Source organism: Triticum aestivum, chromosome 5A (assembly GCF_018294505.1).
Source record: "Triticum aestivum cultivar Chinese Spring chromosome 5A, IWGSC CS RefSeq v2.1, whole genome shotgun sequence".
NCBI lineage: Eukaryota > Viridiplantae > Streptophyta > Magnoliopsida > Poales > Poaceae > Triticum > Triticum aestivum.
In genome coordinates, this window is record NC_057806.1 from 549,866,046 (window position 1) to 549,881,091 (window position 15,046).

A 15,046-nucleotide genomic window follows, 5' to 3' on the forward strand; every position below is an offset into this window, starting at 1 on the left:
GAAGATGATGATCGAGCCTTGCGCAGGTGTTTCTTCTTCGTGTAGCACTGAGACTCAAGATGACCATCATTGTTGCAATAGGCGCAATGTGGACGGGGGCGACCTGAGCCTCCAGAGGGAGTGGGCAAGAGCGGCGTAGCACTCGAGCGAGAAGAGGTCGATGGAGCAGGTGGCGTAGGAGCACGAGTAGCGAGCACAGAGGGAACCTCCAGCAAACCAGCACCACATAAGCGAGTCTCCTCAGCACGAATCTCAGAAAGCGCCTCCATGAGAGAAATACGACCACGAGCAAACAACTGAGCACGCCGGGGCTCAAACTCCTTACGGAGCCGAGACAGGAACTCATAGACGCGATGAAACTCCAAATTAGCCTGGACAGCCTGGCAACAGGGGCAGGTACGACACCCAGCACTACGGAGAGAATCAAGCTGGCGCCAGATAGCAGAACTCTGTGCATAGAAGTCATCAACAGTAGAGTCACCCTGCTGAAGAGCATGCTCCTGACGGATCACAGAGAGGTATAAGGCATCACCAGAGGGCTGATAGCGCTCACGAAGACGGGTCCAGATCTCAAAGGCAGTAGAAAGACCCAGAAATTCAGAAGCAAACTGAGGCAGAACACTAGCAGTGAGAACAGCTGCAGCACGAGCATCATCATCAAGCCACTGGGTGTAAGCAGACAGAGCACCATGATACAACTGAAGAGCCTCCTCATAAGCCAAAACCCTCTCATCATAAGCACGATCAGCAGTCTCATCAGCAACCTTAGCCGCATCCTTGGCGGCCTGATTAGCATCCGTAGGAAGAACCGATGGAGTTGGCGGAGTAGGGGCCACCGGAGGAACTGGACGTGGCGGACAGCAGACCTCGCCAGAAAGAACACCCCAAAGACGGATGCCACGCATGTGAATGTGCATGAAGCCAGTGAACTCAGTGTAGTTAGTACCATCAAAGATCACCGGACAGCGAGGGACAGCAACATAACCCGATGCAGCAGACATTTTTTTTTAGATCCGACGAGAACGACCAGATCGGGATCAGGCGCTGGCTACTGGAGCAGCGGAAGCCGGCTGGAGAGGAGATCAGGGGCGCCTGCAAGACGAGCCCCCTGGGCCGATCTGACTCCCTGGGCGCCTGCGGGACGAGCCCCCTGGGACGAGCTCCCTGGGCGCCTGCGGGACGGGCGGCTGGGTGACTCCCGATCGGGACGGGCCGGCAGCCGAGCTCCCTGGGCGCCTGCGGGACGGGCGGCTGGATGACTCCCGATCGGGACGGGCCGGCAGCAAAAGCCCTGCGAGCGGCAGGCTGGAGAGGAGATCGGGGGCTCCTGCGGGACGAGCCCCCTGCTTCGATCGAGAGACGGAGAGGAGATCGAGCGGATTGCTTCGATCAAACAGACGGATCAAACGCACGAGTTGCAGCGTGCAAAAAATTGATCTAGCTCTAATACCATGTTAGGAATAAGCAACTTATATTTCCATGAGGCCATAGGCCGATATATATATACATGTACAGGTATGGAACATATGCAGGAAACCCCTCATACGACGGGATAAATACAAAGGGGTACATGACTTATATTATAACTCTAACAATGTCTATGGAGCAGAACATCAAATGCAGTATCAGAAAGATTTATGATATCCTAGTTTGTGCCCAACCAAAATCAGACTGATATAGAACAGAAGGAAGTGTCTTTTCACTTCTTGAATTACAAAAGGCAGGTCATGAAGAACTTGAGAAAATCTGCTTGCTTTTCTGCAGACAAGTCCAGCTAGAGGGCTTATTCGGTATTAAATTCTGATCGGATTGTGGAGAAGCCGACAAGAGCCGCCCAGCCCACACCTGCAGACACTAGCTGCCCGTCTAAATAGCAGGCTCCCAGAATGAAGCCGAGGACTCAACGGCGCTGGCACAGGAGAACGAAGATCAGGAAGAAGCCACTACTGCTGGAGGCAACAGCGGCAGCAGAGGAGTTCATTTCCCAGGCAGGCTTCATGCCCAGCAAAAACCCATAGACCACTCAACCCACCTGGATCTGCATCGCTTAGCCATAAATCGACGGTTGGCAGTATAATCATCAACGCCTCTGCAGGCCCGTCGCTGACATCAACGCACTTAAAAGAATTTCGCCTCCTTCAGACATTCACGCCCTTTGAGACAGCAGTTTGTCTACTTTCTTCAGCACACTGTACGAACTACGGCAAATAATATGCTTGGGCTTTGGAGTGGCCAAGTATTAGATTTCTCTGAGAGAAAAAGATATATTTTGTGTCATTTCCTGTGATAATAGACTCTTACATCAGACTGTACAAACTTCTTGTGTTTCTACCAAAAATATTTCAGATTTTCAGTAGCTAAGCTATGTACAAAGCGCAACTTTATGGGTGAGTCCCACCGATGCATCCTGGCTATGGCAATGCCCAGAAATGGAGCTCAAGAACGCTCTCTCGACCTCCTTGGAGGCGTCTCTCCTGACCAGGCACAAGACATACTCCACAACCACGGCATCGCAGGGCAGCATGATCCTGCCTCTCTCGCTGCTCGCGAAGCCGAACTCTTCCCCGGACATCCTCAGGAGCTCGCCGAAGACTGTCGTGCGGAGGTATGCCAGCGGGACCTCGAACCGTGCCCCATCAGCAGCATACACCACGCAATGGCCCTTGTCAGCGACCGTGCTGCAGCACTCGCGGGTCTGCTGGCCACCAGCTCCGGCCGCCACCTTCCTCTGCCACTTCTGGGCCAGCTGAGCAAGCCTCTTTGAATGAATCATGTTTGAGTCTGAAGTGTTCTTGGCTGGCCAAATTTCACTTTGGCTCCAAAAGTCTGAAGGTGTGGTGTAGATAGTGATGTTGTTTGCAGATGAGATGAAGAAGTTTGTGATGAGCAGGCCATGGATTTATAGTAGAAGGAAGAGAGGGATCAGGGCAGTGCGCATGTGCGGGTTGTGTGTAGCTATCAGAAAGAGCGGTGGGCAGGAGACAATGCCATGAGTGCTTCGCATGCAATGCTGTTGCAGCTAGCTACAGACAATGTGATCACTGATTTTGACGAGATGTCTGCGGGACCAGATTTTGGGTGAGTGATCAGCCATTGTACCCACTCAGGCAACTTGCAAGTAGCAGTATTTTGCGGTGGGCATCGCAGATTCACAATTAACTTGGGGTCCTTGTGCTAGACCGATCAGCATGGTAGCGCATGCACTTGCCAAACACTTGCCTCAGCACAACTTCGGCTGCTCATGGCCTTGTCTCCTGCCCGTGGCTGCACTGAGATATAAATCCATGGCTAAGTGTCTCCAAAGACCATCGCTGCACCAACAGGAGAAAGCATTCCAAGCTCGAGGCGACAAAAGAATCTCTTCAGTTTTCAGTAATCAGAAACACAAGAAGCTACCATGGTGAGTGCCACAAGACTTGCTCAGCTGGCGAAGAAGTGGCAGAGGATGGTGGTCTGCGGGTGGAAGAGGCTCACCTGGTCGTCGGCGGTGGTGGAGAAAGAAACCGAAGGGTCCTGTGGTACGTCGTACTCGATGTAGGCTGGCAAGGGCTGCCGCCTTGTGTACACGAAGACCAAAACTTGGGGAAATAGTGTAAGAAAAGTCTAAACCTACTCCAGCCATGACTTTCTGCATAAGAAAAGTATGCATCCCAAGACCAGAGCTTGGGAACAGTAATATCATAGATCATATATTGTGAAGTAAGTCAGTTCATATATTGTGCTTGTGGTGTGGGATCAGGTACTCTCTCCGGCCATTCCGCCATCGTTCCCATCCACTGTCACCCCGCTCGACCAATATGGCTCAGCTTGGGCACCTTGCCCGACGCGTTGTAGCAATACTTTGCCTATTGATTTTCCAACTATCGTCATCTGATTCTCGTGCTCATGCAAGGATATCAACTGGGACTGGAACCTGCATCAGCAGAGAGCGGGATGCGCTTCTGTCCTTCAAGGCAAGCCTTCTGGACCCTGCTCGCCATCTCTCGTCATGGCAGGGCCAAGATTGTTGTCAATGGAACGGAGTCAGGTGCAGCAACAGAACAGGCCATGTCGTCAAGCTCAACCTCCGCAACACGTATGGCTACAGCGTGTACGACATCTTGAGCTTGTCAACAGATGAGATGAGCTCCTCTTTGGCTGACTTACAACAGTTGAGGTATCTTGATCTGAGTTGGAATGACTTCAATGGCGCTAGCATACCTGTTTTTGTGGGCTCTCTGAAGAATCTAAGGTACCTCAACCTCTCGTCCTCAGCTTTCGGTGGGAGAATACCTTCACAGCTCGGTAATCTCTCGAAATTGCAATTCTTGATGTTAGTGGGAATTATTATTATCATCTCCACACGTTGGATCTTGCATGGTTGTCATGTCTATCATTGCTGAGTCATGTTGACTTGAGCCAAGTGGACCTTGGTGCTGTGCATGGTTGGGTTCACATGGTTAACACACTTTCTTCTCTGAAAGTGCTTCGCTTAGCAGATTGCGGCCTTAACAACACAGTGTCTGCTACTTCGAAATCAAACCTCACACATCTCGAAGTCCTTGACCTATCATCCAACTTGTTTAACACATCACTAGAGCACAACTGGTTTCTCTGGGATCTCACAAGCCTTAAGGAGCTTTACCTCGTGGGCTGCGACTGGCATGGACCTATTCCTGAAGAACTAGGAAATATGACATCCCTTGAAGTCATGGATTTGAGTGTAAATGATCTTGTGGGTTTGATACCTAGCAACTTACAAAATTTGTGCAATTTGAAAGTGTTGCGTCTTGTAGAAATCAACATTGGTGCGAGCATAGGGGAGTTCATGGATCGATTGCCAAGGTGCTCATGGAGTACGTTACAAATCTTGTCAATGAGGAATACCAATACAACCGGAAACCTACCCCCTGAAGTTGGAGCACTTGTTAACTTGATAGAGTTGGATCTCAGCTTCAATAAACTAAATGGTGTGCTTATGAAGGGGCATTTTTCAGGATTATTCAATTTAGAGTATCTGGACTTGTCGTACAATTCCTTCAAAATGGATATTGACTCAAATTGGGTTCCTCCGTTTAGACTAAAGCACATAAGCTTGCAGTCATGCCCAGTGGGCCCCCATTCTTCAGAATGGCTTAGATGGCAGACTGACATTGATTTTCTTGCTCTCGGAAATACAAATTTGGATGATGTTATTCCTGTTTGGTTCTGGGTGACATTTTCCCAAACTCGGCACTTGGATGCATCAGGAAACATGTTGCGTGGTTCATTACCATCAAATCTGCAACACATGTCAGCTAAAATTATATATCTCGGGTCCAACAAGCTTACAGGTCAAGTTCCACAGCTCCCTATAAATATATCATACTTGAATCTGTCCTCGAAGTACCTGTGCGACCAGCCCCTCGCTTTCTGCGTTAGGACGGGTGGTTCCCAGTTTTGGCAGTTTGTCGTTCAGCTCCTCCCGGTCCTTCGCATTGGGACCTCCATCGCGGTTGGCACTGGTTCCGCCACGCTTTTTTGGTTCGACCGCTGGGCCGGTGATCTCCCTTTCGCGGCCCGGTTCCCTGACCTCTTTTCCATAGCGGTCGATCCTAGGATCTCCGTTGAGTCGCCCCTTATTGACTTAGGGCGTCTCGCGTTTCGGAGGCCATTTGGGCCGCCGGAGGTTGCCGCTTGGCATGAGCTCCTTGACTCGGTGGCCCTCCATGAGCCTGACTTGTCGCAGCACCGCGACGACCGCCTGTCTTGGCGTCTCGAGCCCTCTGGCCACTTCTCCATGAAGTCTCTCTACCGCGCCATCGCGCACTCTCCCGGACCAAGCGTCCTCGACTCTATATGGTCTATCCGCGTGCCCCTCAAGATTAGAATCTTCATGTGGCAATGGATCCGTGGCCGGCTTCCCTCGAGCGTGGAGGTCCTGAAGCGCCAGGGTCCCGGTGATGGTATCTGCCCCGTATGTGGGACGGCAGAAACCTCAAATCACATCTTCTTCTCGTGCGTATCCGCCCAGTTTCTTTGGGGCTGCCTCCGAGAGGTCATCGGTGGCAACTGGTGTCACACTAACTTCCCTGATCTCCTCTCTGAGGTTCAGTCCTCCCCCTTGTCTGGCCGCCACATTAGGTAGTTGCTCATTGGGGTGCTCGCCTGGACGCTGTGGACCGTACGAAATAAGCTTGTCATTCAACGGGTCCCCCTTCGACGTGCTACTGATGCTGTGTTCAAATTGTGTGATTTCTTGCAGCTTTGGCGGCCGCTTAGCCGTCACCAAGATCGCGACGCCATCACCTCCATCATCGCCGACCTTCGCTCGTTGGCTCTCTGCTTTGCTCCGCCGCTCCCTCCACCACCTCCCGAGCCGGATTAGATCCTTCGTTGTTGTCTCGAACGCTGCGGTTGTCCCGCCCCCTTTGTTTATTTTCAGGGCTTGTTGAGCTGTGCCCTCAGCAGAACCCCTCAGCAGAACTTGCTAGATTTGCAGCAATCAAAGCACTGCTACACCAACCAACAAACACATAGCATGCATTGCAGCTGCAACTGTAAGTGCAAAGTACACACACAAAGGCAGTGAAGCGTAATCTGCATCTACTCGGCAAAGGCTCCTGACCATCATATGCAGTGTCCCCTGTGACACTGGCACTTCACCTCACCTGATTGCAATCACCGGGTTGCTGCAAATGTACAAAGACAGGGTCATCGTACCATTCAGACATGATTGCTTTTGAATGAGACTAACTAGCTTACCTCCCAATCTCGTGATGCAGGACGCCGTACCAAATGGAACACATCCATAAAACCTGGACCCCAGATGGTTGCATAATGCCTCTACCCAATTTAGCATCAAAGACTGTAGTATGCACTTGATTGCCTAGCCACTAGCCCACTAGTCCACTACCCTTGCCTCTACAGATCAAGCTATGGTCCAGCAAAATCTGATCTGAATCTGGCTGCCTCCCTTTACAGACATCATTGCACACAGCTTGTCCCCTGTCAACTTCTATTAAGTCTCACATCTCTATGCCTATATATTCAGGGGCCAAGACAACATCACTTCATCAACAAACTCACAGACTAAGCATTTCTGAGCAACATACCTCCGAACCAAGAACACCCAGCCATGACCATGATCCACCCCAAGAGACTTGCTCAGTTGGTGAGGAAGTGGCAAAGGGTCAAGCAGGTAGCATCCAGAGACGACGAAGTATGCTGCACGACATCGCCAGTCGCAGATAAAGGTCACTGTGCCATCTACACGGCTGATGGGAGGCGGTTCGAGGTCCCGTTGGAGTATCTTGGCACGACAGTATTTGGCGAGCTGCTAAGGATGTCCCAGGAAGAGTTTGGGTTCACATGCGACGGCAGGATAACACTGCCCTTTGATGCAGCAGTGATGGAGTATGTCATGTGCTTGCTCAGTAGAAATGCATCGGAGGAAGTAGAGAGGGCGTTACTGAGCTCTGTAGTGATGCCTTGCCAATATCTAAGTTGTACGGTGCCACATGTAACGCTGCACCAGCAGCTTGCAGTTTGTAGCTCCTGAATATATTCAGAGTGTTCCGCTCATTGTTCTCCATTTTGCATCTGAAAATAGTTCAACACCGAAGAATGGAAATTAAATACTATCATACCAGCTTATTGCATTATATGAAGTAGTATTAACTACATGTATACCATTAGCCCATAAGGTGCAGCAAAGTGATTTACTTTAACCTCAGATTCAGAGTGCAAATGTCTAGCTCCTGTTCTATGATAATAAATCACAAAACTATATTTGGTAATGAATTAATTATTTCAAGAAAATAACAGCCACTCTTTCGTTGTTTCATGATCTATAATATACGCTTCCCTCATCTTGCAGAAGCAATTTGCTGTGAGTTTACTAGTCACATGAGATACATCCGCAGAAGTTTCATGAACGATTTCAATGATGTACCCCCAGGGTAAAACTCTAGAAGTGCTCGTGTATCACAAAATATGTTAAAGTTGCATACAAGAATGACAATGCTATCAAAGAACCTTTCAATGTAGTAATAGTGTTCATCTAGATTTAGGGTAGGGTCTATGGAACAGAAGATCAAAAGCAGTTCAAAAAAGATTTATGAGTTCCTAGTTTCTTCAGAAGCTGGGGACATTGTGCCCAACCGAAATCAGACTGAGATAGAACATAAGGAAACGTCTTTTCACTTCTTGAGTCACAGCAAGCAGGTCATGAACTTGAGAAAAAATCTAATGCTTTGCTACAGACTAGCACCAGCTAGGTATAAAAGTCTCACCAGAGTGTGGAGGAGCCGACAAGATGCGCCCAGCTCACGCCTGCAGACACTAGCTGCGCATCTGACTAGCAGGCTCCCAGAATGACACCAAGGACTCAACAGCACTAGCAAGAAGCAACGAAGATCCGGAAGCAGCCACTACTGGTGGCGGGCAGCGGCGGTAGCAGAGGCGCCCATTTCCCAGGCAGGTTTCAGTTGAGGCCATGCCCTGCAAGAACCTATAGACCGCTCAACCCACCCCGATCTGCACTGCTCAGTCATAAATCTACGATTCTCCAAGGAAAAGAGTTGCAGTCAGATCATCCACGCCTCAGAAGTTTGTCACTGCTTTCTTCAGTACTCTGTACGAATACGGAAAATAATGTGTTTGGACTTTGGAGCGGCAAATTAGCAGATTTCTCTCATTTTGTATCATTTCCTATGATATAGAATCTTACATTGAGCTGTACAAACTTCTACCAATTCAACCAAAAAAATCAGATTTTCAGTAGCTAAACTACGTACAAAGAGCAAATTGATGGGTGAGTCCCATCGATGCATCTTGGCCATGGCAGTGCCCAGCAATGGAGCTTAAGAACGCTCTCTCGACCTCCTCGGAGGCGTCTCTTCTGACTAGGCACAAGACATACTCTATAACCGTGGCATCACAGGGCAGCGTGATCCTGCCTCCCTCGCTGCTCGCGAAGCCAAACTCCTCCCCAGCCATCCTCAGGAGTTCGACGAAGACCGTCGTGCCGAGGTATGCCAGCGGGACCTCGAACCGCACCCCGTCGGCGGAGTACACCACACAATGGCCCTTGTCAGCGACTGTGCTGCAGCACTCACTGGCTTGCTGGCCACCAGCCCCGGCCGCGACCTTCCTCTGCCACTTCTTGGCCAGCTGAGCAAGCTTCTTTGGATGGATCATGGTTGAGTGATGTGTTCCTGGCTAGCTAAACTTCGCTTTAGTTCTGAAAGTCTGAAGGTGTGGTGTAAACTATGATGTTGTTTGGAGATGAGATGAAGAAGTTTGTGATGAGCAGGCCATGGATTTATAGTAGAAAGGAAGAGAGGACTCAGGGTAGGTCTGATGTGTGGGTTGTGTGTAGCTGTCAGCAAGAGCGGTGGGCGGGAGACAATGCCATGAGTGCTCTGCAGGCAATGTTGTTGCCGCTAGCTACAGACAATGTGATAAATGATTTTGGGTGAATGATCAGCCATTGTGCCACTCAGGCAACTTGCAAGCTGCTGTATTTTGCGGTGGCATTGCAGATAAACAATTAACATGGGGTCCTCGTGCCAGACCGGTCAGTATGGTAGCATACGCAATCACCAAGCCAAGCTCCGGCACACACCGAACACTTGCCCCAGCACAATTGTGGCTGCTCATGGTCTTGTCTCCTGCACATGGAAGCCCAGAGATATAAAACCATGGCTAAGTGTCTCCAAACACCATCGCTCCATCCAAGAAACACAAGAAGCATTCCAAGCTCGAGCTGACAAAAAAATCTCTCCAGTTTCCAGAAACACAAGAAGCTACCATGGTGAGTGCCAGGAGACTTGCTCAGCTGTCCAAGAAGTGGCAGAAGATGGCGGTCCTCAGAAGAAAGAGGCTCACTTGGTCGTCGACGGTGCTGGAGAAAGAAACGAAAGGACCGTGCGGCACGTCGTATTCGGCGATGGCTGGCAAGGGTAGACTTTCCCGCTGAAGGTGGCGACCTGATGGTTACCAACTGGTCATAGGCCCATTGAAAAATGCAGCGGAGATACCAGGAAATGGCTGTCACATGCTGTGCTACAAATCTTGCAGACCATGAGATATGGAGCTGTCAGGCAACTTGCTAGATTTGCAGCAATCAAAGCACTGCTAAACCAACCAATAAACACCTAGCATGCAGCAGCAGCTGTAAGTGCAAAGTACACACCCAAAAGCAGTGAAGCATACTCTGCATCTACTCTGCAAAGACTCCTGACCATCATATGCAGTGTCCCCTGTGACACTGGCTCTTCACCTCACCTGATTGCAATCACCGGGTTGCTGCAAACGTACAAAGACAGGGTCATCGAACCATTCAGAAATGATTGCTTATGAGCGAGACTAACTAGTTTACCTCCCAATCTCGTGACACCGTAGCGAATGGAACACATCCATAAAACCTGGACCCCAGATGGTTGCATATAATGCCCCTGCCCACTTTAGCATCAAGGACTGTAGCATGCATCTGATTGCTCAGCCCACTAGTCCACTACCTTTGCCTCTACACAGTAAGCCATGGCCCAGCAAAATCTGATCTGAATCTGGCTGCCTCCCTTTACAGCCACCAGCCCACGCACCTTGTCCCCTCTCAGCTGCTACTAAGTCCCGTATCTCTGTGCCTATATATTCAGGGGCCAAGACACCATCACTTCATCAACAAACTCACAGACCAAAGCATTTCTGAGCCAAAAACCTGAGAACAAAGAACACCCAGCCATGACCATGATCCACCCCAAAAGGCTTGCTCAGTTGGTGAGGAAGTGGCAAAGGGTCAAGGCGGCATCGAGAGACGACGAAGCATGCTGCACGACATCGCCGGTCGCAGATAAAGGTCACTGTGCCATGTACACAGACGATGGGAGGCGGTTTGAGGTCCCGTTGGCGTATCTCGGCACGACAGTCTTCGGCGAGCTGCTAAAGATGTCCCAGGAAGAGTTTGGGTTCACACGTGACGGCAGGATTACGCTGCCCTTCGATGCGGTAGTGATGGGCTATGTTATGTGCTTGCTTAGAAGAAATGCATCGGAAGAAGTAGAGAGGGCGCTCCTGAGCTCTGTAGTGATGCCTTGCCAGTATCCAAGCTGTACAGTTCCACATGCAGCGCTGCACCAGCAGCTTGCAGTTTGTAGCTCCTGAATATATGCAGATTTTTTGTCCCTCATTGTTCTCCATTTTGCATCTCTTATGAAATGTAATTTAAAATAGTTCAACACTGGAGAATAGGAAATTATATACTAGTATACCAGCTTGTTGCATTATACAAAGAACCATTAACTAGAACTATATGGCATTAGGCCATAGGGCACAGAAGAGTGATTAACTATAACTTCAGGATTCAGTGTACAAAATGTCTAGCTCGTAGAAGCTAACACCTAACAAGCACCCCTACCAGTAAAACTACCAAAGATGTGATTCTATTCTATGATTTAAAAAATAAAAAATTTGTATTTATTAATGAAGTATTTCAAGAAAGCCAACAGCCACTCTTTCGTTGTTCCATGATCTATCATATACCCTTCTCTCATTAATACATATTGCAGAAGCAATTTTCTGTCAGCTTACTAGTCGGGCAAGATATATCAGCACATGTTTCATGAATGATTTCAATGATGAACCCTCAAGGTAAAACTCTTAAGGGCTGATGTATCACAAAATGTGATAAGCTGCATACAAAAAGGACGTACGCTTTCAAAGGTAGTGGCAATTAGCAAGTTAGGTAGATCGCAGAGGTAGCATTCTCATGTCAAAGACCTCAATGTAAAATAGGGTTTATGTAGATTTTGGGTAATGTCTACGGAACAGAAGATCCCCACCCTCCTGCTCATGAATTTCATGTCCACAAATTCTAAGCCCACGGTTTGTCTCTACTTTCTTCCGATACAGCAAATAAGGTGCTTGGATTTTAGAGTGGCAAAGTATTAGATTTCTCTGAGACAAAGATACATTTTGTATCATTTCCTATGATACCAAAGATATGTCAGATTTTCAGTAGCTAAGCTATGGTTTGTTTCTATTTCCCCAGTACTCTGTTCAAACAACAGCAAATAATGTGCTTGGATTTAGAGTGGCAAAGTATTAGATTTCTCTGAGAGAAAAAGATATATTCGCCATGTTCCATTTCCTATGATACTACAATCTTATATCGGACTGTACAATTTCTTGAGGTCTGACCAAAAAAAAAAAAAAACTAAGCTACGTGCAAAGAGCAAATTGATGGGTAGGTCCCACCGATGCATCTTGGCCATGGCAATGGCCAACAATGGAGCTCAAGAACGCTCTCTCGACCTCCTCGGAGGCATCTCTCCTAACCAGGCACAAGACATAGTCCATAACCGCGGCATTGCAAGGCAGCGTGATCCTGCCTCCCTGGCTGCTCGTGAAGCCAAACTCCTCCCCGGCGATCCTCAGGAGTTCGGTGAAGACTGTCGTGCCGAGGTACGCCAGCGGGACCTCGAACCGCGCCCCGTCGGCGGTGTACACCACGCAATGGCCCTTGTCAGCGACTGGGCTGCAGCACTCATCAGCTTGCTGGCCACCGGCCCTGGCCGCGACCTTCCTCTGCCACTTTTTGGCCAGCTGAGCAAACTTCTTTGGATGGATCATGTTTGAGTCTGGTGTGCTCCTGGCTAGCTAAATTTCACTTTGGTTCTGAAAGTCTGAAGGTGTGGTGATCTTGCTTGCAGATGAGATGAAGTTTGTGTTGAGCAGGCCACGGTTTTATAGTCGAAAGAAGAGAGGGCTCAGGACAGTGCATATGCGTGTGGGTCGTGTGTAGCTATCAGCAAGAGAGGTGGGTAGGAGGCAATGCCATGAGTGCTCTGTGTGCAATGTTGGTGGAAGTAGCTACAGACAATGTGATGAACGATTTTTATGATATTTCTATGGGACCAAATTTTGGGTCATCAGTGAGTGCTCAGCCATTGTGCTAACTCAGGCAACTTGCAAGTAGCTGTATTTTGCAGTGGGCATTGCAGATTCACAATTAACATGGGTCTTCGTGCTAGACAGGTTAGTATGGTAGCATAGGCAATGTCCAACCCAAGCTCCAGCACGCGCCAAACACTTGCCCCAGCACAATCGTGGCTGCTCATGGCCTTGTCTCTTCCCCGTTGCAGCCCTGAGATATAAATCCATGCTAAGTGTCTCCAAACACCATCGCTCCATCCACAGGACAAAGCATTCCAAGCTCAAGCTGACAGCAGAATCTCTTCAGTTTCCAGAAAGACAAGTAGCTACCATGGTGAGTGCAAGGAGACTTGCTCAGCTGGCCGAGAAGTGGCAGAGGATAGTGGTCCTCGGGAGGAAGAGGCTCACCTGGTCAGCGGCGGCGCTGGAGAAAGAAACTGAATGATCGTGCACACGCCTCAGCAATGGATGGCAAAGGCCGATGTGTCGTGTACACGGCTGACATCATGCGTTTCTAGTCACGGCAGTCTTTGGCGAGCTCCTCAGCTTGTCCCAAGAAGAGTTTGGCTTCACAGGCGGTGACGGCAAGATCAAACTTCCCTTCGATGCAGCAGTGGAGTATGACATGTGCTTGATCAGAAGCACCTCCACGGAGATGGAGGCAAGGTTCCTCGGCTCCATAACGATGCCATCGCAATGCCACTACGATGCAAGCGGTGTGGCGCCACCTATGGGAGTGGTCCAGCATGTTGCTCTCTGCAGCTCTTGATTACCACCTGCTTTCTACTCAGTTACATGTAGGAAAAGGGGGGGGGGGGGGGGGGTAGGGGGGAGGGAAACCGTTGATGTAAAGCATTTTGATCTTGACAAACAAACAGCCAAGGAAGATAAACAGTAATGGCCACTGTTCTTTCGATGTATATACTTTGTTGCAGAGATAAATGATTGAGCACAGTTTTGTAGGGCATAAGCACGACAAATCTGTTCTGCGCGGTTATATGGCCTCAGACCCAAAATGTTACAAAGAATGACGCAATCTTCACAGATGGAAAAAGGAAACTGACCTTCTGCAGAAAAGGCTAGTGTGTTTTGGTCACCCAAAGATAAAAGTGTTGATATTTGTATTGGGATTGGAAAACCAGCGAATGTACAGAAATCAGTTCTATGACACAACATCTCATCAAGACTTGTGTTTAGCAAACAAAATTTGATACTGCTAGCAATGACCCTGTCAATCTGTCATGGACATGTAAGTAAACTATCGGTTAACAAATGAGCTGTGTGTTGCATTTTGCATTATTGCAGTCCTAGTCCCTACCAAAAAATAGTGAAATGAACTAATGACAGCTCCGTACAAATGGACTCAATGCCATTACCTGAAGCCATGGGCAGACTTTCTCGCCGAAGTTGGCAGCCTGATGGTTACTAACTGTTGTAGGCCTTGGAAAATGCAGCGAAGATGCCAGGAAATGGCCGTCACATGCGGTGCTAGAAATCATGCAGACCATGAGATATGGAGCTGTCAGGCAACTTGCTAGATTTGCAGCAATCAAAGCACTGCTGAAGCAACCAACAAACACCCAGCATGCAGCTGCAGCTGTAAGTGCAAAGTACACCCAAAAGCAGTGAAGGATACTCTGCATCTACTCAGCAAAGAGCCCAAGACTCCTGACCATCATATGAAGTGTCCCCTGTGACACTGGCTCTTCACCTCACCTGATTGCAATCACCGGGTTGCTGCAAACGTACAAAGACAGGGTCATCAAGCCATTCAGAAATGATTTCTTTTGAATGAGACTAACTAGCTTACCTCCCAATCTCGTGATGCAGGACACCGTACCGAAGGGAACACATCCATAAAAGCTGGACCCCAGATGGTTGCATATAATGCCCCTACCCAATTTAGCATCAGACTGTAGCATGCACTGATTGCCTAGCCATAGCCCACTAGTCCATGGCCCAGCAAAATCTGATCTGAATCTGGCTACCTCCCTTTACAGCCACCAGCCCACGCACCTTGTCCCCTCTCACCTGCTAGTAAGTCCCGTATCTCTGTGCCTATATATTCAGGGGCCAAGACATCATCACTTCATCAACAAACTCACAGACCAAACATTTCTCAGCCAAAAACCTGAGAACCAAGAACACCCAG

The 15,046-nt window shown here is 49.0% G+C and overlaps 3 protein-coding genes and 1 pseudogene across 3 annotated transcripts; 3 read left to right on the plus strand and 1 right to left on the minus strand.

Annotated features, from left to right (window-relative positions):
* Nucleotides 1-3,324: 3,324 nt before the first annotated feature.
* Nucleotides 3,325-6,346, plus strand: LOC123101526 (receptor-like protein EIX2; annotated as a pseudogene).
* LOC123104700 (auxin-responsive protein SAUR36-like) lies at nt 5,788-7,671 on the plus strand. Its single transcript, XM_044526575.1, has one exon. The coding sequence runs from the start codon at nt 7,097-7,099 to the stop codon at nt 7,517-7,519; it is 423 nt and encodes a 140-aa protein (XP_044382510.1). The 5' UTR covers nt 5,788-7,096; the 3' UTR covers nt 7,520-7,671.
* A 2,632-nt stretch (nt 7,672-10,303) lies between these two features.
* LOC123104703 (auxin-responsive protein SAUR36-like) lies at nt 10,304-11,144 on the plus strand. The gene has a single exon (XM_044526578.1). It carries the CDS (start codon nt 10,705-10,707, stop codon nt 11,122-11,124), a length of 420 nt encoding a protein of 139 aa, XP_044382513.1. The 5' UTR covers nt 10,304-10,704; the 3' UTR covers nt 11,125-11,144.
* A 127-nt stretch (nt 11,145-11,271) lies between these two features.
* On the minus strand, nt 11,272-15,011 carry LOC123104705 (auxin-responsive protein SAUR36). Its single transcript, XM_044526580.1, has 2 exons — nt 14,705-15,011; nt 11,272-14,631 (listed from the first exon to the last, which is right to left on the minus strand). The coding sequence occupies exon 2, from the start codon at nt 12,589-12,591 to the stop codon at nt 12,181-12,183; it is 411 nt and encodes a 136-aa protein (XP_044382515.1). The 5' UTR covers nt 12,592-14,631; nt 14,705-15,011; the 3' UTR covers nt 11,272-12,180.
* Between the last annotated feature and the right edge of the window lie 35 nt (nt 15,012-15,046).

What these genes read in the sequence shown, in the direction of transcription:
- LOC123104700 (XM_044526575.1), top strand. Translation starts at nt 7,097, where the DNA reads ATGACCATGATCCACCCCAAGAGACTTGCTCAGTTGGTGAGGAAGTGG.
- LOC123104703 (XM_044526578.1), top strand. Translation starts at nt 10,705, where the DNA reads ATGACCATGATCCACCCCAAAAGGCTTGCTCAGTTGGTGAGGAAGTGG.
- LOC123104705 (XM_044526580.1), bottom strand. Translation starts at nt 12,591, where the DNA reads ATGATCCATCCAAAGAAGTTTGCTCAGCTGGCCAAAAAGTGGCAGAGG.